This window comes from Oryctolagus cuniculus, chromosome 8 (assembly GCF_051225735.1).
Source record: "Oryctolagus cuniculus isolate XC-2025 breed Fujian yellow rabbit chromosome 8, ASM5122573v1, whole genome shotgun sequence".
Classification (NCBI taxonomy): Eukaryota; Metazoa; Chordata; class Mammalia; order Lagomorpha; family Leporidae; genus Oryctolagus; species Oryctolagus cuniculus.
Window position 1 is genome coordinate 125,328,949 of NC_142874.1, and position 24,696 is coordinate 125,353,644.

Here is a 24,696-nt window from a genome sequence, read left to right on the forward strand (position 1 = left end):
CGCAGCCGAGAGCTGGCCTGGAAGAGGGGCAACCGGGACAGAATCCGGCGCCCCTACCGGGACTAGAACCCTGTGTGCCGGCGCCGCAAAGCAGAGGATTAGCCTAGTGAGTCGCGGCACTGGCCTTTATCTCTATTTTTTGAAGGACTAAATCATGAATGAATCTATGAACAGTAGAAAGATACAATTTTCCAACTACTTGGAATAATGGTCAGTATTCAACCTCAGTTATACAGACTGAGGAATTACATTCTTCCTTCACTTGTAAATAACTTCATATTCATTTTTATTGAATTATTAAATCATATTTCATGTCTCTTTTTCATTTGGAATAGAGTAAGTATGGTGGATTGACTGTAGGATTGAACCTGTTCACTTTGTTTCTGTTTCTACTATTTATATTTTCTAAAACCAGATCATTGGGTTTTTTTGCATTCCACATGACTGTCTTTGAATGGCAGCAGTATTTACTGATGTTCACTTGGGCAAGCCACAAGATAGTTTTGCTTATTTGTGCAAAGTCCATTTTACCTGTGATTACAATGATCATTTACCTGCACCATTTTGCTATGCAACCTTCTTTGCACAAAGGGACCACCATCAGATCAAAATATTAACTTTTAAAAAGACATTTATCCACTTATTTTTAAAGTCAGAGTTACAGAGAGAGAGAGGAAGAGAGAGAGAGAGAAAGAGAGAGAGAGAGAGAGAGAGAGAGAGAGAGAGAGAGATCTTTCTTCCACTAGTTCACTCCCTAGTTGGCTGTAATGGCTGGGACTGAGCCAGAACAAAGTCACGATCCAGGAGCTGCATCCAGGTCTCAGACATGGGTGGCATGGGTTCAAACACTTGCAACATCTTCCACCGACTTCCCCAGGCCATTAAAAGGGAGCCAGATTGGAAGCCAAGCAACCAGGACAAGAATTGACATATATGTGGGATCCTGGCATTATAGGCAACAGCTTAACATTCTATGTCTCACAAACCTTGCTTTCTAAAATTCATTCTATCTTTTGAGAGAGAGAGAAAATGATTGAATGAATGAATGAATAAATGAAAATTATTGATAGACCAAAATTCCCCAGCCTCTGGTTCATTCTTCAAATGTCTGATGCAACCAGAAATGGGTCAGGTCAAAGGTGGAACCAGGAACTCAATGTAGCTCTCTCACATGGAGAGCAGGAACTCAAGAAGTGGAACCATCATCTGCTTCCCCTTAGGGTGCACATTATTAAGAAGCTTTAATGAGGAACCCAACTGGAACTGAAATCTTGGCACTCTGATGTGATATGCTAATATCCTAACCACTACACCAACATTTACCTCCACAGTGCTTATTGTATTGGAGTTTTATTGGTGTGCCAAAAATTCTCTTAAGTGTAAGCTGGACCACCATTATTACTTTGCTGAGTAGGGGAAGATTTCAAACATGTCTGAAAACTGTCTAGATATGGAAATTTCCTCTGAATGCCCAGATGTGGGTATACATATCTTTCTGATATGGAAGCCTTTCAATATATAGAAGCTGTTTCTTTTAATAGTACTTTAAGCCTGTTAGGGTTAGAGTATTTTATATCTAAATTACGGATCTTGGATCACTGTATTTGCAATGCTGCCAGCAAATATAGTTCTGTAAAAACAGGCTGTAGTGTGTAGAACTTCCAGGTCTGGGATAAAAGCTTTATAGTATTGCTCATCTACTATGCCAGGTACCAACGTATCGCTTCATACCAGTTCAGCTGAATCCTTATGAGGATATTGTGGCTGAGGTTGGAGGGGAAGTGAGAGTCTTGGGCCACAGTCTGTGGTATGGGGCCTTTTGATGGGATGTGGGGAGAGCCACAAGGTGAAGGAAAGATGGAGTCTCAATCCAAAGTGATGAGTCCTCTGCAACAAGGAAGAGCCATAAGCCCTCCATTCAAACCTGTGAAGGGAGAAGAGTGGAGAGAGAGGGACTGCCCAGAATGAATGCTTTACTCTTCTGACTCCCTCTGAGTCCCAGAGAATTATACAGCAAAACCATAAGGAAACACAATCTAGAGAATGAGTGGATGCTTAGGAACTCAAGTTGTGGTTCAAGAGTGCACCAGTCACTGAAATAAAATCGGTTTGATGTCCCAACCTTCTGAGCACCAAACCCTTGGCCATAATATATCAGTGGTGTTCTCTTTGGCAAATACTGTCTATCTATTTCAGTGATGTTCCACACACACACAAAAAAACTTATATATATATATATATATATAACCATTTAACTTCATTTTATAATTTCTTTAGGGTGAAACCACTGCAATGTTTGCAAAATAAATTTATTTTACAAATTCACAGGTGGGGCTAGAAATTTCTGTGAGCCAAGAAGTGACAACCATTCAATCTTAGGTAATCAGCTGTAAAAATAAAAACATAAATAATTTTTAATTATTCAAAATTGCCTTTATTAGTTTTTTTACATGTCCTTGGAAAGAACTGAACCTAAGAGGTCTGTAAAAAGCTGTCTCTAGATATGAATCCAGTTAATGTGAATTGCATATGACAGACTGGTAAGTGCTGATCAGTAGAGTTTCCTCCTACCTACATCACTACAATAAGGTACTTTCCATAAATAGAGATTACCTCCAAGGATTATTTTAAAATTAAAATTTATCTAATTAGACTCATATATATGCTAAAATGGATGCTTTATTCAATAACAATATATGCTTGGCAGCTAAAATTTAATATCTGGCTCATTATTGATGCATTATTTATATCAGCCTTTTTGTAGACTTATATTTATTGCTTATTTGAAAGGCAGAGTTACAGAGAGAGGGGGGAGACAGAGAGACAGATCTTCTATCTGCTTATTCACTCCTGAAATGGCCACAACATACTGGACTGGGCCAAACTGAAGCTACGAGCCAGGAGCTCCTTCCTGGTCTCCCTCGTGGGTAGAGGGGACTAAGAACTTGAACCATCCTCTGTTATGTGCCAGGCATATTAGCAGGGAGTTGGATCAGAAGTGGAGCAGGCAGGACTCAAATAGCTCCCATATGGGCTGCTGGAGTCACAGGCAGCAGCTGCACCACAACACAGGCCTCCTTCATATCTGGCCATTTGATAGGGTTTGTCCCCACATTTTGACTGTTAGCTGCTAGTCTGTTTCTTTTTTTTTTTTTTCTCAAAATTGTGCTTAAAAAATATGACCATTTCAGTTCCTTGGATCTGATTCCCTTGGAGCTCTCCTCCTGACCACTGCAGCAAGAGGATTCCAACTTAAATAGATCTTGTTTTGCTCACTGTTTTGTATGCATGGAAATTTTTTCACATGAGACAAAGGATGGAGGTCAACTTTCTTCCCAACAGCTACACTTGTAACACTTAGACATATTATTTAGAGAGAGAGACAGAGAGAAAGGTCTTCCTTCCATTGGTTCACTCCCCTAATGGCTGCTACGGCCGATGCTGTGCCAATCCGAAGCCAGGAGCCACGTGCCTCTTCCTGGTCTCCCATGTGGGTGCAGAGACTCAAGCACTTGGGCCATCCTCCACTGCCCTCCTGGCCACAGCAGAGAGCTGGACTGAAAGAGGAGCAGTACCCAGGGACTAGTACCCAGCACCCCAACTGGGACTAGAACTCGGGATGCCTGCGCCGTAGGTGGAGGATTAGACAAGTGAGCCACGGGGCCGTCCTAGACACATTATTTCTTAAATTAGCCTAGTACATTCAGTAACTTTTGATATTATTGAATCAGATACTGATTCACAAACATACAAATGTTTGCAAGGGAAAGAATGATCACACTGCCAAGATCTCAGACCTTGAAAAATTGACACAATAATCTTGACTACTGTGGCTGGTGCAGTGATGTAGCAGACAAAGTTGCTGCCTGCAGTGCTGGCATCCAATATAGGTGTCAGTTAGAGTCCTGGCTGCTCCACTTCCAATCCAGCTCCCTGCTAATGTGCCTGGGTAAGAAACGGAAGATGATCTAAGTGCTTGAGACCCTGCGCCTACATAGGGGCCCCAGATGAATCTCTGACTCCTGGCTTCTGTTGGGCTCTGGCACTTGTGGCCATTTGGGGAGTGAACCAATCAATGGAAGACCCCTCTCTCTGCCATCTGTCTCTCTTTAACTCTGCCTTTAAAATAAATAAATGAAACTCTTTAAATAAAAAGTCTTGACTACCAAAATCCTATTTGTCATTGTGAACTAATCAGACACTAAGAGATAAGTATGAAATTTTTTCTTGCCTTTTTTCCTACAATGTTGGGTTATTCAACATACTGGTTTTGGAACAGTCCCCAAAACTAAGTATCAAAACCTCATCTTAAAAAAGTGTGCTATATGTGCACTCTCTTAATATTTTATATCTGCCATTGACAAAATCATTTTTGTTCATAATGAGATTTCAATGGTGTTGAGAATCAGTACACAGACATTCCACTGTGAATACAGTTTTTAATATACATATCAAAAATCCAAAAACCTTGAATTGTCAATCTTGTTTTAGTTATTCCAGTGACTCTGCAGCTTCAAATTTGGAGACAAGTCTTCCTTATGAGACTACCAAATATCAGTATCTTCAAATGTTCCTGTTACATAAATTCCATCAACGCACAATTTAATATCATATACACCACATACTCCAATTTTCAATCTTTCAAAGCACATTAACAAAATTATTAAGAAAACTGTACTACCACAACCAAGATGTTACAGAGTGAACACGGTTCTGACAGAGCAACAAGGAGTGGTTTTCTGTAGGAAAGAGTTCTACTAAGCAACCAAGGAGAAGTAATTGAAAATATTCAAGACGGATTAAATACACAATTATGACTCCAAATTCCCATTCACTGTGTGTTGTACTGTAGGATATAAAAAGCACACCCCCCCATGTAATGTTAACACCTAAAACAGTTAACCCCTCCTGTAATTCAATATCCCACTATTTTCTGGTCGTACAAAACAAACAAACAAACAACAACAACAACAAAAACAACCTCCAGCAAATGATTTCATCTCTTAAAAATGTAATTTACACTTAAAAAATGGGATAAAGTGCTCTTAAATCCTTCTCAAAAATGTTTCTACAGCTACTAGAAAACATTCACTTACAAAATAGTTAATAAAAAATACTCCTCTGAGTTAAATAAATTAAATGAATGGGCAGATTCTTTCAGACAGTGTGTACTAGTTATCCGAAGCTGGCATAACGAAATAGCCCAGACTAGGTGGCTTAAACAACAGAAGTTAGTTATCTGACAGTTCTGGATTAGATAGCAAGCATGTGAGCCCTTGTCCTGGGTGTGCGCCCATTGTATCTTCACATGGAAAAGAGACAGATGGTGGGTGGTGGGAGGGAAGGAAGTAGGGAGGGAGAGAGAGAGAGATCAATCAATCTTGTAAGATCCTCTTATAAGACAACAGTCCTACCAGTTTAGTGTCTTTTTTTTTTTATGAGGAACTTGTTTGCTTTTTTTCTGTTCAAATTTATTTTCTTAACTTTTATTTAATGAATATAAATTTACAAAGTACAGCTTATGGATCACAATGGCTCCCCCCCCCCCATAACTTCCCTCCCACCCGCAACCCTCCCCTTTCCTGCTCCCTCTCCCCTTCCATTCACATCAAGATTCATTTTCAATTCTCTTTTGGTACTATTATGAATAAAGTTGCTGATAACACTCATGTAGAGGCTTTAGTGTGCCATAAGTTCTTCTTTCTTTTTTTTTAACTTTTATTTAATAAATATAAATTTCCAAAGTACAGTTTATGAATTACAATGGCTTTCCCTCCGCCATAAGTTCTTATTTCTATGGAATAAATGCTCCATAGTGCAAAATGGCAGCATCATATGGTAAAGTCCTGTTTGGCTTTTGTAAGACATTGCGAGTTGTGACACTGATAAGAAATAGTGTATGATATTAACCATTTGTGGCTTCTTTTCATCTGCTTCATCAGACATCTGGCTCATCTCATTTTAAGTTTTCTTTTTTCTTTTTTTTTTTTTCATTTTTTTTCAGGCAAATCTTCTTTAGTTTAGCCAGTTCGACAAGTTTTCCCTTTGCTCCTGTGTCCCCTTTGCTTCACCTCTTAAGTCACTTGTTTTACTAAAACTTTTCCTAGTTCTTTCCTATACAAGAAATTATGTTTACTTTCTGGAATCCTAAAACCTTTGCACGTATCATATGACACCAATATAAATTTTATGTTTAGGTAAAGCAAACATTCTAATTAAATCAGTGAGTAGACCGAAGGGATAAGTATGTATAATATGTGTTCTCCCAAAGCACCAGATATCTTGGACTAAGTTTGGAATCAAGTTGTATTGGCTGTTTTGTCTGTGTGCAAAACTTTAAATTTAAAGTTTTTTTTTAACTGTTGTCATTTCTTTCATTACCAACCTAGGTAACCCAAGAACTTTCTGTCTGAATCTTCCAATAAAAATTTAACATGAAAATAACATGACCTTTTCCCTTTCAAAGTTAATTTTTAATTTCTTCTATGTTTAAATTGCCACTCCAACTCTTTGCGCACTTAAAACTCGTCCTCAGAAGGGCCGTGTGAGCAGCTGCACCATGGTGTCCGTGAAGTGGGCTTCCTCAGTCCTGCTGCTGCAACTCTGCTGTGCTGGCTGTGGCTTCTGTGGGAAGGTGCTGGTGTGGCCTTGTGACATGAGCCACTGGCTTACTATCAAGGTCATTCTAGAAGAACTCGCAGAGCGGGGCCATGAGGTAACAGTGCTCACCCATCCACATACTCTTCTCATTGATCACTGGAACCCCTCTGCCCTGAACTTTGAGGTGGTTGATGTGCCATTTGTCAAAGAGAATACCAAGAAAAATCATGCAGCAATGCAGAAGCTACCTCTTAATGTCTCACCACTGTTGCTACCCTGGCAATCAATAATAAAACTGAGTGACCTCTTAAGGGGGATGAATAAAAGTTTTAAACTTTTCTGTGAGAGTGTCATCTACAACCAGACACTCATGAAGAAGCTGCAGGAAACCAACTATGATGTAATGCTCATCGACCCTCTGAAGCCCTGTGGGGAGCTGGTGGCTGAGCTGCTTGCAGTTCCCTTTGTAATCACTCTTAAGTTTTCCGTAGGAGGCAATATGGAGAGGAACTGTGGGAAACTTCCATCTCCACCTTCGTATGTCCCTGTGACTATGGTGGGGCTACCAGACAAGATGACTTTTCTGGAAAGAGTGAAAAATGCAATGCTTTTGGTTTTCTCTAACTTATGGATTCAAGGTGGTGACTTTCAAATTTGGAACCAGTTTTATAGTGAAGCCTTAGGTAAGTGACTCTATTTTAAACTGGTTATGAAAAGAAATATGGACAGATTTCATGTCTTATATACAAAATGACTTATGAGTTTTCAAATTTTAGAAAACCTTGCTTTCCATTCTAAAATAAAGCCAAAGTTTATCAATAAAATATGATAGACATTAACACAGAGATTTTCATATTTTATTTAAACTTTTTAAAAATGTACAAGATGTTTTTGAGAATCATTAATGATTATTTTTAAGTTTGTACCATTTATATTACAAGGTACCCACGATTCTTCCATCTCATATATTTCTTTAGTTTCTTCACAAAGTCTGCTATAGAGAATTTTAGTCATGGCTTCTCATATTGAAATATCTTTTGGGATGTTTTAACATCTTGAATGATTATTATACTAATGCCTGAGAAATTAATATGAAAATTATTCACTACTTGGTGTCTTGTAGTAATTTAAAAACTCTTTTGATATTTTTGTTTTGTGATATAAAATACAATAGATTTTTTTCCTAAACCAGTGTACATAAATTGACTTATAATTTCCTTGCCCTTTCTTCTAGATTATGGTTTTTGTTGTGATTTTCATGCATTCAGTTGTGATCTGCATGTCAATGCAGTTAGGCTGCTTCTCAAACTATATTCAAAAAGTACAGAGTCACGAACAGAGAAACAAAATATCATAATAGACTCCTAAAATACTAACAGACATAATTCATTGAAGTCTGTTAGACAAATTACTTCATAGAATTAAGTTCAGGGGAATCCACTTCAACAGTTCTCATTGATAACATGATGTAAATTCAAATGTGCTGATTTTCTCTTATTAATCAATGAAATAATCAGAAAACACTGCCTAGGTAAATAAAACTCTCTAGGTTTCATGCAGCTTGCAAGACAGTAACACAAGATTCCTGACCTCAAGTCTTCCCTAATAGGTCATTTTTCCATTCCTTTATTGTCTATAGAAATTATCTATTCCGGGTAAACTAGGGTCTTTTTGCTTTCTACTTGTTAAACTTCTTATTCTGTGAGGTATTCTTTTCTCTGTAGTGTAAATTTAAAATATTTTATCCTAAAAACTAGAAGAAAAAATGAAAGAGTGAGTGGAGGATGATGGAAGTGAGAGAGGGGGAAAAAGGAGAGAGGAAGGGAACATCATTATGTTCTTAGAATTGTACCTAAAAAGCACATTGAATCTGTTAAAACTAATTAAAATAAAATTTTTTTAAAAATAATGAAAACAAAATGAAGCTCAAAAATATTAAGGAAGAAAATTATGTTTATGTATTTTACTGCTATAAATAAATACAAAACTATTAGTAGGTCACTGCAATACTTTAACACAACAGGATTTCGATTAAAATCCCATTGAAAGGTTCATATTGAAAACAGAGCAGAAATGTAATAAAAAAAAGTTTGTTCTGACTAATCATTCAAGCAATTTTGAAAAATCTTTACTTATCTTCCCAGTTGGGCAGCTTGAAATAATCAATTCATGTGATAATAACACTTATTTGGTGTCTAAAACTTAAGAGATATCAATCATCTTCCTTCAAGTACTTTTCCTATAGTTCTCCATTTATAATATTTCAAATAAGCATTACTTTTGAATATTTGTGTAACTTTACTTTCATGTATAATATACTTATAATTATTATATATTATTATATATAGTTATTATAATATAATAATATACTTCATGTATAATATTTCAAAAAAGCCATTACTTTTGAATATTTGTCTGTGTAAATTTACCTTCATTCTCTTCCCTTTAAAAACTTCTATAGTTGCTGTTAATCATCCATTTACATACAGAATATCTTTAATTGCTTTAAACTGTCTTTCTTACATGAGATCTAAAGCCCTATAGACTGAGGCACTCAGGAGTTGTCAGCTTCCCAAGCAGTGGCTTAACTGCACCCCAACTCTTAACATTTTGTGTTTTGAAGTTAATACATGCTTATGGTAAACATCTTGAAAAATCCCTAAGGTGGAGTAAAAGTACTACCTTTAAATCCCAGTTGAGGGCAGCTGATCCTGCCCCCTGAGGCATGTCTGAATTACTCTCTGAGTGATAGGGAAGTCTGTAAGTTAATATTGCTAGCAGCCACCAGAAGCTAAGAGAAGAGAGGTGTGGAACAGATTTTCCTGAAGAGATTCTGGAAAGAACAATTTGGACTAACACCTTGATCTTGTACTTCTAGACTCCAGAACTATGCCATGCTTGTAAAAATAGCATCAGCTAAAAACAAAACAAAACAAAACAAAAAACAGCATTGTAAGAGTTAGGGAGAAAATAACAGAGGAAAGTCTCCACAAATTGGAGGAATACAGTGGACCCACACGGAGGGCAAGGATGCACACAACTTAGGAGCCCAGCAGCTGAAAACTCTGCACCAGCATTGGAGAGTGAGGTGAGAGCAGACTGCAGCAGCCCAAACCACTGGCGAAAAAGCTGCAGGAAGAGGCTAGAGGGAATCTGGCTTGGAGCCCTGTGGGGGATAGTGTACCCACCAAACTAAAGGAGAAAAAACAAAGTGGGGGCACATTTTCTCTCTCCATGATCATCCTGCAAAGGCATCCTATATCAAGCTGACAAAGAGCAGGTGCCATTTTGGACATGTAACAGCTGCATCAACTCAGGTGCATGCCCAGTAATGAACTAGGAGGAAACTCCAGAGTCTGGTGGAAACAGACAGGAGGCTGGATGCTCGGGAATGTGGCAGGGTTGGGTGCTGGGACTGTGAAAACACTGAGGCTGCATGGGAGGACTCAGGGTGCAACTGGGACATTGGGCAATCACTTTAGGAGGATCAACATGATCAGGATTTCCTGGTTACCTGGTGAGGGACATTGCCTGGGAATCAGAGTTTAAACTGAGGTCTGCACAGAACCTTTGTGTGGTCCTTGTGGCAGAGTGGGCAAATAATAAACTCACTGAGGCTAGTGCCCAGGCATTGGTCTCCTTTGAGGAAAGGAGCTCAGCTGAGTGTACACCAACAGACAAGAAGAAACCTCTCCTCTGTCTGATTAAAACAAAGAAAATTTACCAGGACAAACCTGGGTGTGTCACATCAGACATGCCCTCTACCCTGGAGCACTGAACAGAGCTACCTGGCCACACCTATCACATCCCTGTAGTTATCCTTGAAAGCAGATACTCCATTAACTTACCCAGATATAGTCCAAAGATAAAAGCCACCACAGCCAAAAAAAAAAAAAAAAAAAAAAAAAAAACAAAGAAGAAACCAATGAGTATTTCCAGAAATGCTGAATAGCAAACACACCAATTCAAGAAACAAGAATAAAGAAGACAACAGGACATCCCCAAAATAACATAGCACTTCAATACTAGATTATGAAGATGATGAGATTGAAAAATTCCAGAAATGGAATTCAAAACACTGGTCATAGGATTACTTAGAAGTAATCAGAAGCAAATGCATGAACTAATGAAATCCACACATGACAAAATAGAAAATTTATCCCATGAAACTGATATCTTAAAGAGAAATCAAAATGAAATCTTGGAAATGAAAAATTCAATAGAACAATTAAAAAATGAGTGGAAATCCTGAATAATAGAATCAGTTAAGCCGAAAAAAGAATATCTGACTTAGAAGATGAAGCACAGGAAATCAGTCAGAACAAATATAATAAGAAGAAATTAGAAAATTAAAAAACACTGTTGGGAATCTATAGGACACTATGAAACAACCCAACATACAGGTTGTAGGAGTTGCTGAAGGCATGGAAAGAGAGAAAGGGTTAGAAGGTTTTTTTTGCTGAAATAATAACAAAAAAATTTCCCAATTTGGAGAAAGAAAGGGACATCCAAGTACAGTAAGCACATAGAACTCCTAATAGACATGACCAGAAAAGATCTTCACCATGACACATTGTATTCAAACTCACCACAGTAAAACATGAAAAGATTCTAAAATGTGCATGAGAGAAATAAAATGCCACATTGTTTTAAGAGCATTTCCAATTAGACTCACAACAGACTTCACATCACAAACACTACAGGCTAGGAGAGAATGCCGAGATATATTCCAGGGATTAAGGTTAAAAAAAAAAAAAAACAAAACCCTGTCAACCCAAAATATTATATCCTGCAAAGCTCTCCTTTATGAATGAAGGTGACATTGAAAGAATTTTGTCGCTCCCCGTCTTAATGGAGGAACGACACAGGACCCTGCGCTGTTCTTTTGTCTGCTCGGCCCTCCCCAGGTTTGCTGCTGGTCCTTCCCGGGTTGGCTACCGACCCTTCCACCTCCGTGGAAGGGCGGTTCCCCCTGCCACATTCCCCACTTCCGTGGGGGAGCGGCACACCGCCGGCCGGCTCTCTCGGGGGCTGCACAGGTGTTCCCCTTAGATGTTCCCCCTAGATGTTCCTGGTGCATGCCGTCTCTCTCCTCCTTTATAGTCCTCCTCCGCCAATCCCAACTCGGCTGCCCACACGCCGAGTACGCTGCTCTCCTCCAATCAGGAGCAAGTCCTACAGTTTATTGGCTGAACTGGAGGCAGCTGTGTAGAAGCTGTTTTCTTCTCTCCCAGCGCCATATTGTGGGAGAGCAGATGCATAGAATAAGTCTTAATTCCAGTAACTCAGTCCAGTCCGGGTTGCTCCCCACAGATCCCCCTTTCTTTTTATTTTTTGGCGTTGATACGCGCCTGTCTTCGGTGTCCCGTGGCACACACTCTGCTCTACTTGCTAGAGTTGCCACAGGTTCTTACAAGTCCTATCAATCAGGCAAACCGAATCCGGGTCCTCTCTTCGCCATGTTGTGAGGAGGTTTTTAGGCGCTGATGCGTGCCTGTCTTCGGTGACCTGCAGCGCATGCTCTGCTCTGCCTGCAGGTGCTTACAAGCCCTATCAAGCAAACCGAATCCAAGCCTTCTCAGCGCCATATTGTGGGTAGGCTTATTGGTGTTGATTCGTGCCTATCTTCGGTGACCTGCAGCTCATACTCTGGTCGAGCTGCCTACTGGTGCTTACCGCCTTACTAATCAGGCAGACCGAATCCAAGCCTTCTCATTGCAGTATTGTGGGGAGGCCTTTCTATTTCTCTATTTCTCTATCTCCGGGCATTCCTATTTCTCCCATTTTACTTCTATCTTCCAGCATTCCTATTTCTCTCATTTTACTTCTAAACTTCTGTTTCTCTTATCCCCGCGGCTTCCCGGCGCCCGCCCCGAGGCTGCTTCTCGGCGGCTTTCCGGCTCTGAGCCGCTTCAGCCCGCGCCTCTCTCATCTGCGCGGCTTCGCACTAGCCCAGCGTTCCCTATCTACTTGAGCCCTGCACGCTCTGTCTGCGCGCGGCAGCCTCCGCGAGTCACACAGCGTAGCTTACGTGTCCGCCACTAGCATTCAATCTAAGTTCCCCGGGCTAACCTGGCGAATTCAACCCAGTTCACGTCTCTGCCCCACGATTTGGCTTCCCGTCCTTTGCTCCCCGGGCTAATCAGACGGATCCCAATCTGGCTTACGTTTCCGCTTCTGGTTTCAACTTTTCGCCCCCTATTCCCGGGCTAACTTGAGAATCCCAAAGTGGCTTTCGTCTCCGCCTCGGCCTGCCCCCCGCGGCTTCAATTTCCCTAACATTTTTCTCTACCCGGTATGTTTCCCCAAGCTTTCTTCCAACAATACTCCTCCCTCATTTCTCCTGGCCTCTCCCCACAGTCCGCATCCGAGTCTGTTTGTTCTAGCTTTCACTTTCGCTTTCGACCTTAGAGATTTCTCCCAGCTTCCCCCTGTAGTCCGTATCTGAGTCTATGCCTAGGCTTTCAATAGCTTCTTCCGGCACCTTTTTCGTCCGGCTTTTCCCTAGGCTGTTTGCTAGTCTCTCTCTCCGATATTTTCCCATTTCTTCCCGTTTCTTTCCTCCTAAGTTTCCTATCCGTCCTAGGTTTCCTATCCGAGTCACGGCACCATTATGTCGCTCCCCCTCTTCGCGGAGGAACGACACTAAACCCTGCCTAGGCTTCATATCCGAGTCACGGCACCATTATGTCGCTCCCTGTCTTCGTGGAGGAATGACACAGGACCCTGCGCTGTTCTTTTGTCTGCTCGGCCCTCCCCAGGTTTGCTGCTGGTCCTTCCCGGGTTGGCTACCGACCCTTCCACCTCCGTGGAAGGGCGGTTCCCCCTGCCACATTCCCCACTTCCGTGGGGGAGCGGCACACCGCCGGCCGGCTCTCTCGGGGGCTGCACAGGTGTTCCCCTTAGATGTTCCCCTTAGATGTTCCTGGTGCATGCCGTCTCTCTCCTCCTTTATAGTCCTCCTCCGCCAATCCCAACTCGGCTGCCCACACGCCGAGCACGCTGCTCTCCTCCAATCAGGAGCAAGTCCTACAGTTTATTGGCTGAACTGGAGGCAGCTGTGTAGAAGCTTTTTTCTTTTCTCCCAGCGCCATATTGTGGGAGAGCAGATGCATAGAATAAGTCTTAATTCCAGTAACTCAGTCCAGTCCGGGTTGCTCCCCACAAATTTGACACCACCTAACCAGCCTTACCAAATATGTTTAAGGATGTGTTGCACACAGAAACACAGAAACATGGTCATCACTACGGAAGAAGGTAAAGGAAGGAAGTCTCCCAGTAAAAAGAAATCCAAAGTAAAAAAAACAAGAATATTTCTTAAAAAATGGCAGGGTAAACTAATACTTATCAATAGTCACCTAAAATGTAAATGGCCTTAACTATCCAGTTAAAAGACGCAGACTAGCTGAATAGATTGAAAAACAAAACCCATACATTTGCTGCCTGCAAGAAACACATCTCACTAACAAAGATGCACGCAGACTGAAAGTGAAAAGATGGAAAAAGATAGTCCATGCTAACAGAAACCAAAAAGAGCTGGTGCAGCCATCCTAATATCAGACAAAATAGACTTTAACACAAAACTGTTAAAAGAGACAAAGAGGAAAACTATGTAATGATTAAGGGATCAATTCAATAGGAAGATGTAACTAATTTCAGGGCACCTGGCTATTTAAAAAGAAAGAAATGTTAAGAAATTTAAAAAAGGAAGAAATGTTAAGGTATCTAAAAGGAGACATACACTCAAATAAAATAGTAATGGAAGATTTCAATATCCCACTTTCAGCAATGGACAGATCAACCAGACAGAAAATCAGCAAAGAAATAACAGAGTTAATCGACACTGTATATCTAATGGACCTAACAGATATCTACATAACTTTCCATCCTACAGTTGCAGAATACACATTCTTCTCAGCAGTGCATGGACCTTTCTCTAGGACTGACCATATATTAGGCCATAAAGCAAGTCTCAGCAAATTCAAAAAATTGAAACCATATTATGCATCTTCTCAGACCACAATGGAATGAAGCTGGAAATCAGTAACTCAGGAATCTCTAAAACATATGTAAACACATGGAGACTGAACAACAATGTTCCTGAATGAACAGAGGGTCATAGAAGAAATCAAAAGAGAAATAAAAAAATTTTGGAACCAAATGAAGACAATACACCATATCAATACTTATGGGAAACAGCAAAAGTAGTGTTAAAAGGAAAGATTTTAGTGATTGGTGCCTATATCAAGAAATTTAAAAGGCACCAAATAAATGAACTATCAATGCATCTCAAGGATCTAGAAAAACAACAGAAAACCAAACCCAAAACCAGTAGGAGAAAAGAAATAATTAAAAGTAGAGAATAAATCAACAAAATTGACAAAAAAATACAATGCCAAAAATCAGCAAAATATTGAACTGGGTTTTTTTTTTTTTTGAAAAAATAAAAAAATTTGACACACCGTTGGCCTAACTAACCAAAAAAAGAAGAGAGAAGATCCAAATCAATAAAATTAGAGATGAAAAAGTTAATGTAACAACAGAGAGCACAGAAATAAAAAAGAATCATCAGAAATTACTACAAAGAGATGTATGACAAAATGTTTTCAAAAGAGGAAATCCAAATGGCCAAGAGACATCTGGAAAAATGCTCCAGATCACTAGCCATCAGGAAAATGCAAATCAAAACCACACTGATCTTCCACCTCACCCCAGTTTGAATGACTTTCATGTAGAAATCAACAAACAGCAAATGTTGGTGAGGATGTAGGGAAAAAGGTACACTAATCCACTGTTGGTGGGAATGTAAACTGGAGAAACCACTACAGAAGTCAGTTTGGAGATACCTCAGAAATCTGAATATAAACCTACCATATGACCCAGCCATCCCACTCCTGGGAAATTACTCAAGGGAAATTAAATCATCACATGAAAGAGTTATATGCACCCCCTATGTTTATTACACCCCATTTACAATAGCTATGAAATAGAATCAACCTAAATGCCCATCAACTGAAGACTGGATGAAGAAATGATGGGATATGTATTCTATGGAATGCAGTGGTAAAAAAAAAATGAAATGTGCTTATTTGCAACAAAATGGATGATTCTGAAAAACATCATACTTGGTGAAATAAGCCAGTCCCATAGGTACAAATACCATATGTTCTCCCTGATCTGTGATAACTAATAGATCACCTAAAAGGAAATCTGTACAAGTGAAATTGACACTTTGAGAATTTGAACAGTTACTGTCTTGATGGTTGAGGAACAGGTGTTTTTTTTTTTTTTTTTTTTTTTTTTCTTAACGGAGAATCCACTAGGAATGGGAGAAGGAGGAGGAGGTGGGGTGAGATTGGAGCGAGGGGGCAGGTATGGTGGAAAGAATCATAAGTTGTACTTAAGAAATTTGTACTCATTAAATAAAAGGTTTCTTTGGTAAAAAAAATAAAGCCATAAAGCCATATACTATCATCATAAATGGGTTGACAATCTAGGCAGATATGACACAGAAAACAAAGAATCTAGACAGTGTGAATATATCTGTGTAGAAGTTTGGAGATGGAGCTAAGGTTTGGTTAGGCCCAAGTCAGGAGCCCAGAATTCCTTCCTGGTCTCAAGAGACACAAATAGTTCAGCCATCATTTGTTTCCCCACAAGGTGCACATTAGCAGGAAAATGGATTGGAAGGGGAAGACATAATTTTCTTTTCCCTCAGTACCTTACCAGGGAATGAATGGTCTAATTTTTCCATTTAAATTATGGGTCAATTCCCTCTACTGAACAGTTACTTGTTTCTTCCAGGAAGACCCACCACATTATGTGAAACTCTGGCAAAAGCTGAAATTTGGTTAATCCAAACATACTGGGATTTTGAATTTCCTCGTCCATACTTGCCTAATATTGAGTTTGTTGGAGGACTGCATTGCAAACCTGCCAAACCTTTACCCAAGGTAGTATAATTACTTGGAGGGATCTTGGGTGATTTATAATATGATACTTGATCTTACATGAAATAGTGCAAGCTTACTAACACAGACATGATTATGAACACATTCATATTTTCATTCGATATTCGATTTCTGTGTCACAGGGGACTTACGGTTGCTAATAATTCTTTCAGGTGTTGCTTTGATAAACTAGTCTGTGTGTGAAGTGACTAAAGTAAATTTTAATAAATTAATGTTACTAATGTGTTGATAACAGGTTGTAGTTACAGCAAATTAGGGATAGGAGATCGTTCTAGTCTTCTTCACTGACATATTTGGATTAGGACCAAGGACACTTAACAGGATGATAGCCAGATAACATACTTTCTAGAAACTCATTGTGGTATATTCTACAGGATTTAGTCAGTGGAAGTGTTCAAATAAGAGAAATTGTTGAGGATCCTTTGATTTCCACTTTGAGTGCTAAAATGTGTGTGTTATCTCTCGCTGAAATAGGATATATCTAGAGGTAAAGCATGTCTCAAATTAATATAATGAGTTATCTCTTATGACCATGCAGGAGAGGAGTAAAGAAAACTTTCAGGTGAAGTTCTCTAGAAATCACTTGGATAATGCAAGGTCTCAATCTCAGGCTATAGCAATACAAAGCTTTAAAGTTATGAGCAAGAGTAGAGTTTATGGACATGGGTAAACCAAAAGTTAGATCAATTCTTTCTTAGCCTATTGGCAGGTTTCTTTTGAAGTTAAGAACGAGATTATAGTTATTCACAAGTCTTCAGAAAAAAAATGTGGCATGCCATGGATGTTGGAAGAAACAGTATTGAGAAGCAAGAACGAATTATAATTTATCTGTTTCTTCGTCTACTTTGAGCTTGAGATCTCTGTCCCCCTGATTGGCTATAAACTCTACTTCCCACCTGAAGGGGCTCAAGGATATTTAGTTGAAGGTGTTTACAATGTGCCTTTCACAGGATTCTTTCTTGTCCTGGTGCATGGCTTACTGTGTGACTGTTCAACTGTGACCAACTCTTTTTCACTGTACAAACTTCTTTATAGCAGCAGATGCCTCTGTGGCTGTTATCTAGTCTGTGCACCTTTTCTTACAACCAGGAGAGACATACCATAGCAAACTGACTAGGACAAAGTTTATGGCATGTTAGCTGGTTAAATGAAAAACAAAGGAGTCAACTCAACAAAATTCATGAAATAACAGAAGTAGTTTATTAACTGCAGTTTCCAGAGAAGAGAGTTAAGTGTGCCTTGTAGAGTGACTGGGAAAGAGTGAGATTTCTAGAGCAAGGAAGTTTTAGCAGTTGATGGGACACAGAACACAGACTGAGGGATCTGTAAGGCAAAGTATTTATTAGGAAACTGGACATTATCCATGTGGGTTTACAGCATTGGATTGTGATTGTTGAGTTCAAGAGCAAGTGGCATGAGTTCTGTTGAGTCACTGTGAGTGAGAAGTGGTCACTGCAGCACACCACAGTTCATATGGAGTATGAGGACAGAGGAGTGAGCCAAGTCAGTTGTATATGGCTGTAATATTGGGATTCAGTGATCAGAGGTCACTGTTGTTAAGATAGGTATCAAAATTAACCATGTTGAGGAACTTGAAGGAGACAAAGAATTTGAAACTTTTTCAGTGTTGATAAAACCTTGATTCTAGTGTGATAAATAAAACACAGATGCCACAACAACATAAACCGAACAAATTCATCACAATTATTGTTTGAGAGAATATTGTGTTTAACTGTCAATAGAGTGAGTAAAATCCCTAGTTTCTTGTGTTGTGGGAATATGAAGAATATGAGTCAAACACCTTAAGAGATATTGCAAACTAAATAGAATGTTTTAGAGAATTATGGATATCTCTTCATAGTTAGACAGGTATTGATGAATGAAATCCCACTTCTGGATTATGTATATCTTTTTCTTACCAGTAATACTATAGCTACAAACAAAACTCTATTTTTTTTTGCTGTATTTGCATCTATTGCGAATACAAAAAATAGAGTGAACACCAGTTCCCCTACATACTACATTCTATAATTACATCTATTAACTCATGGCATTATTTAACTAGAAATACAGAAAGACTAGTAAGTTACCATTGCCATGGCTCTCTAGGTAATCTGCAATGCTCAATTATATTTCCCCTCACTCCCATTTTTTTTCCAAACACACATGAAATTATGCAAATTTTAAAATAGATAAATATTAACATTACAGTCAAGAAATAGAAAAATTGATTATATTTAAATTAATTGTTAATAATTTGGAAGCTTTATTCAGACACATTTTTTTCTATTTTTTAATGATTACTTTTATGAGTTTTAAAGTACCTTTTAAAATTTGGTTTCTATTATACATGAAAAAAGTTTTATTCTTATTACTTAATTTTTTGTGATCATTATGTAACATGGTTATCCTAGTAATAAATGATTATGTATTCAAAATATATGCTTTACACACACACACACACACACACACACACACTTCCTAGATGGTTGTGTGTGTCAGAATATAGATTCAGTCTCATTATGTCAATCTTTATTTCAGTAATGTAAGTGACTTTATTTTATTCTCGGTGCTACTGCACCTTTGTAATACACAGAATATTTTTCACTACAGGAAATGGAAGAGTTTGTCCAGAGCTCAGGTGAAGATGGCATCGTGGTGTTTTCTCTGGGTTCTGTAATTGATAATTTACCTGAAGAAAAGGCTGACCTCATTGCTTCTGCCCTGGCTCAGATTCCACAGAAGGTCAGCAAAGCCCTGCATCCAAGTGTGCCTTTCCATCTGAAAGCTGAGTCTCATTTTCCTATTAGCATGAAAGATTTCAGTATTCAGTGAAAATTTGTGAAACAGTATAACACTTCTAGGCACAATTGATTACTTGCCTACTGAACGTGGCCTTTACTTTGGAAACACCTCTCTTCACTGTCATTTTTTTGTAATAAGATAAAATTGAATAGGTTAAGCCCCATTGCACATTTTAGGATTTGAAATGTTAAGGCCTGTTTTGCTTCCTTTAAAAAACTGTGAGGTGTTTTAGCTTCCAAGAATAAGGAAAAGAGGGAACTGAAATGACAAATAGAGAGAGGAATCATGATCCAGAATATTATCTCCAATATTTGGTTGGTTGAGAACTTTATCCAATAAAGTGGGGCTGAGAAGCAGAATCTTAGATTTTTACAGTTTTTCTACTTAATTAAAATTTTCTAGCCTGAAAACAGCCGTATTTTAATGTTATAATTTACCAAATTTATTTAATAATTTAAGACACTTGATTAATTTTGACTTTATTACCATAATGTTAGATTTCAACTCTAGATATTTCTATATATGAACTATCACAGAGCTTTTTATTTTTATGTTTGATTAAATTACATAAATCTCACTAGTTTATTATGAAATTATCTGTGGAGGGGCCTGGAATATTTTGCTGCTGTTTGTATTCAGATGAAAGATTACCTTTAAAGACTTCCCCAAAACAAAAAAATATTTAATGTAGCAGAAGTACAAATCCAAACAAGATGCTCCATTGGCAAATGAAGAGGAGTAACCTGCCGTACATCCTCCACACTACCCTTCCATCTTTGTTCTTCATAAAATTCCAAATTAAACTACATATAAAGAAAGGAGAGAAGAAACAGGAAGAAATAAGACAACAAATCATCCAAAACCCAAACAGAAACATCTAGAGTAAATTATACCTGTGAGACCAATCTATGTAAAGATAGAGCTATGATGGCCCAATGATTCAAATATACACAGAAGTCAAGTATCCACAATATTTTAACTCATATATACAGACTAATTAAATAGTAATGCTTTCTTTTTCAATTCTTCATTGATAATCTCCCCTTTGGATACTTTTAATTGGTGAGACCATTGGTAACAATGTTTTTTTTTTAATATTTATTTATTTATTTGAAAGGCAGTACAGAGAGGCAGAGGCAGAGAGAGAGAAAGGTGTTCCATCTCCTGGTTCACTCCCACAATGGCCATAACAGCTGGAGCTGGGCAGATCTGAAGCCAGGAACCTGGAGCTTGTTCTGGGTCTCCCCCATGGGTGCTGGGGTCCAAGCATTTGGCCCATCCTCCACTGTCTTCCCAGGGAAGTGGAGCTACTGGGACTTGAACCGGAGCAAAATATGATGGCACTGCAGACTGGGATTTTAACCTACTGCACCACAGCACCTACCCTGGTAATAATACATTTAAAAGAAACTAGTACAGGGGGCCAGTGTTGTGGTGCAGTAGGTTAATCTTCCACCTGCGGTGCCGGCATCCCACATGGGCACCGGTTCTAGTCCTGGCTGCTCCTCTTCCAATCCAGCTCTCTGCTGTGGCCTGGGAAAGCAGTAGAAAATGGCCCAAGTGCGTGGGCCCCTGCATGCGCCTGGGAGACAAGGAAGAAGCACCTGGCTCGGATTCAGATTGGCGCAGATCCCACCATTGTGGCTGTTTGAGGAGTGAACCAATGGAAGGAAGATCTTTCTCTCTGTCTCTTTGTCTCACTGTCTGTAACTCTACCTCTCAAACAAATAAATAAAAATCTTCTTTTTTAAAGAAAGAAACTAGTACAAATCTTTTTAAAAGATGAGTATGTGTGTTGGCATTTGACATAGCAATTCAGATACTGCTTGAGACTGTGACATTCCATAGAGGAGTGCCTAGGTTCTAGTCCTAGCTCTGTTCATGATTTCAGGTTCCTGCTAATGCATACTGCAGTAAACAGATGATTGGTGAAGTACTTGGGACCCTGCCATCTGTAGGGGAGACCAAATTGAGATCCTGGTTCCTGGATTCATCCTGTTCTAGCCCAGGCTATGGCATGCATTTGGGGAATGAACCAGAAAATAGAAGATAATCTCTCTGTCTGTCTCTATCTTTCCCTCTCTCTCTCTTACCCCATCCCTGCCTACTTTTCAATAATCAATATAAATCTAAATTCCTTACAATTTTAATTGTGAACAGTACTGTTGTTTCTTACATGTTTACATGTGCCCCCAAATACACCTAGCTCAAATTTCATTTTACATAGAATGGAATATATATAATTTATAAATGCCTTCTGTAGCCTTAAAATGAAATTCTTGTGTTGTGTTATTTATGAAATATAGGTTTTATGGAAATTCAAAGGAAAGAAACCAGCAACCTTAGGTGCGAATACTCGAATCTATGATTGGATACCCCAAAATGATCTTCTTGGTAAGACTATGGGAAAGTACACGTATGCAGCTGGATGAGGGACAAAGTGAATAAAATTCAACAAATATTTAACAAGTGTAGAAGTTTATCAACATATCTCCAATATCTATAATTATAATTAAAGAATTGATGATTATTTTCCTAAATTAATTCATCTAATTGTTCACATTAAGAGTTTTGAGTAATGCCAAAGGAATCATTGACTCCTTTTTAAAAAGAAATTTTTCCTGGGTAGCAATGACCCAAGTTATCACCTTCTATGTAGGATACACTGTCTTCTTCATTGAGTTACCTCATTATAATTTTTCCTTCTGTTTTATTAAATACTTTTAACAATGTATGATGCAGTCCTCAGCTGTGCTCTTTTCACAAACTAGGCCATCCCAAAACCAAAGCTTTCATCACTCATGGTGGAATGAATGGGATCTATGAAGCAATTTACCATGGGGTCCCCATGGTAGGAGTTCCCTTAGTTAATGATCAGCATGACAACATTGCTCACATGAAGGCCAAAGGAGTGGCTGTGGAGGTGAACCTGCACACAATGACAAGTGCAGACTTGCTCAGTGCCTTGAGGACAGTGATCAATGACCCCTCGTAAGTACTGCTGATTTGAAAGGTTCTAATATTGACTATGCTGTTAGTTTTATCAGGAAGCATTAGAGACCAGGGTTATGGTTTTTTCAGATACTTTTGCACAGTCTTGGAATTCACCATCTTGGTCTTGATATCATCTTGAAAACTGTAGCTCATTCAGTGATTAAGTTTCTTTATGGAACAAATAAGGTTAAATTGACAATGAGCTTCTTACAAATTTACCTTTATATTCATTTCCCCCATTGTAAGAAATGAAAATGATACATACAAGGAATCACAAAAACATTAATGAAAAATGGATATTAAGTTTAAACTAAGAGTGGATTTAAACTTTTTGAATGAAAATAAACTTAGTATTTACCTAAGTCTTCCCTCAGAGTTTTTCAAGTACCCTTGTGTATTTCTTTTCAGTCTCCTCACCAAATATGTTAATGATAGTCAGTCAGCAAAGTTCATGTGACATCAAGAATTTATATTTTCGTCAGTAAGTTTTGGCTTTACAGCACATTTCATTTACTTTAATTAAAACAAAGATAAGAACGCTCTACTTTCTGTCTCTGTTCGCACTTCCAGCTACAAAGAGAACGCCATGAAGTTATCGAGGATTCACCACGATCAGCCCATGAAGCCCCTGGACCGGGCAGTCTTCTGGGTCGAGTTTGTCATGCGCCACAAGGGAGCCAAGCACCTTCGGCCAGCAGTCCATGACCTCAGCTGGTTCCAGGCCCACTCTTTGGATGTGATCGGGTTCCTGCTGGCTTGTGTGGCAGCTGTTATAATCTTTGTCACAAAATGCTTGTTGTTTTACTGCCAACAGTTTGGAAATACAGGAAAGAAGAAAAAGAAGGAATAGATCCCTTCAAGTTTGGGCAAAGTGCTGAATAGGACAAACTTATTCATTCCAGGGTTCAGGGAGAACACATCTGCTTCCCGTTTTCATATTCCCCATTCCTCAATCTTATTCTAGCATTCAAGCTAATAATCAGCTAGTGAGTGTGTCTTTTTTTTCAGTCTTTCTAGCTATTTCTTCCTCCTTTTTTCACATTACTGGTTACAGAGATACCAATAACTCTGAGATGAGACATATAGGAATGCTTTTCTTTCATTTCAGTTCCTTCTCACCACTCCCATTTTTCCTTTACCATGGCCTCGTATTATATTGAAGAGTAGTCACCATGCTGTTATCCTCTTGCCAGTCTCATCCATGTTGCTGCAAATAACAAGATTTCATTATGTTTACAGATGAATAATATTACACTATATATATAATATGTATATGAAAGCGTATTTTCTTAAGCTATTTATCTTTTGATGGATGCCTGAGACCAAATTTTGACCATCATGATTTGTGCTGTAATACAAAAAGGAGAACAATTTCAAATAAACAACCTAGTTATGCATCTCAGCATCCTGAAAAACAAGAAGAAATGAAACCTCAAATTAGCCTGGAGCCATGGCTCAATAGGCTAATCCTCTGCCTGCGGCGCCAGCACACCGGGTTCTAGTCCCGGTTGGGGCGCCGGATTCTGTCCTGGTTGCCCCTCTTCCAGGCCAGCTCTCTGCTGTGGCCCGGGAGTACAGTGGAGGATGGCCCAAGTCCTTGGGCCCTGCACCCCATGGGAGACCAGGAGAAGCACCTGGCTCCTGGCTTCGGATCAGTGTGGTGCGCTAGCCGCAGCGCGCCAGCTGCAGCGTCCATTGGAGGGTGAACCAACAGCAAAAGGAAGACCTTTCTCTCTGTCTCTCTCTCTCACTGTCCACTCTTCCTGTCAAAAAAAAAAAAAAAAAAAACAAACCCTCAAATTAGTATAAAGAACAAAGTAATGAAGAGCATGGTATAAACAAAAGTGAAATGAAAAATCAGTGAGATGAATATTTTGTTTCTGACTATCTGAACAAACAACAAAACCTGAGCTAGAAAGAAAAGAAAAAAAGATAATATGAACAGAGAAAGATAAAAAAGAGATATTACAATTGCCACAGAAATATAGAGGGTCATAAAAAACTAATATGAACAAATATATGTAAACAAATAGACAACTTCAAAATATTGACAATTTCCTGGGTGCTTACAATCTACCAATATTGAATCAAGAAGAAAGAGAAAAAGCCAGCTGACCAGTATGTACAAATGAGATAGAAGTTGTAAGTGCAAGTTTTCCAACATAGAAAGTTCCAGAACTGATGGCTTCAGTGCTGAAATCACTTAAAGGAGAAATAATGCCAATTATTCTCAAATTATTCTAAAAAATTAAAAAGAAGAGAACTCTGCCAAGCGTATTTCACAAAGACACCATTACTCTGACACCAAAGCCAAAGATTGCAGAAA

The 24,696-nt window shown here is 38.9% G+C and overlaps 1 protein-coding gene across 1 annotated transcript; it reads left to right on the forward strand.

The window, feature by feature from the left end:
* Positions 1–6,520: 6,520 nt before the first annotated feature.
* Positions 6,521–24,174, forward strand: LOC100351592 (UDP-glucuronosyltransferase 2A3). The gene is made up of 6 exons (XM_008267781.5): positions 6,521–7,283; positions 16,405–16,553; positions 19,185–19,316; positions 21,683–21,770; positions 22,148–22,367; positions 22,941–24,174. Exons 1-6 carry the CDS (start codon positions 6,560–6,562, stop codon positions 23,218–23,220), a joined length of 1,593 nt encoding a protein of 530 aa, XP_008266003.1. The 5' UTR covers positions 6,521–6,559; the 3' UTR covers positions 23,221–24,174.
* Positions 24,175–24,696: the final 522 nt, after the last annotated feature.

Excerpts from the sequence above, each read along its gene's own strand:
- LOC100351592 (XM_008267781.5), top strand. The coding sequence starts at position 6,560 with ATGGTGTCCGTGAAGTGGGCTTCCTCAGTCCTGCTGCTGCAACTCTGC. Across the intron at positions 19,317-21,682 it reads TGGCTCAGATTCCACAGAAG|GTTTTATGGAAATTCAAAGG; the intron begins GTCAGCAAAGCC and ends TATGAAATATAG. Across the intron at positions 22,368-22,940 it reads ACAGTGATCAATGACCCCTC|CTACAAAGAGAACGCCATGA; the intron begins GTAAGTACTGCT and ends TCGCACTTCCAG.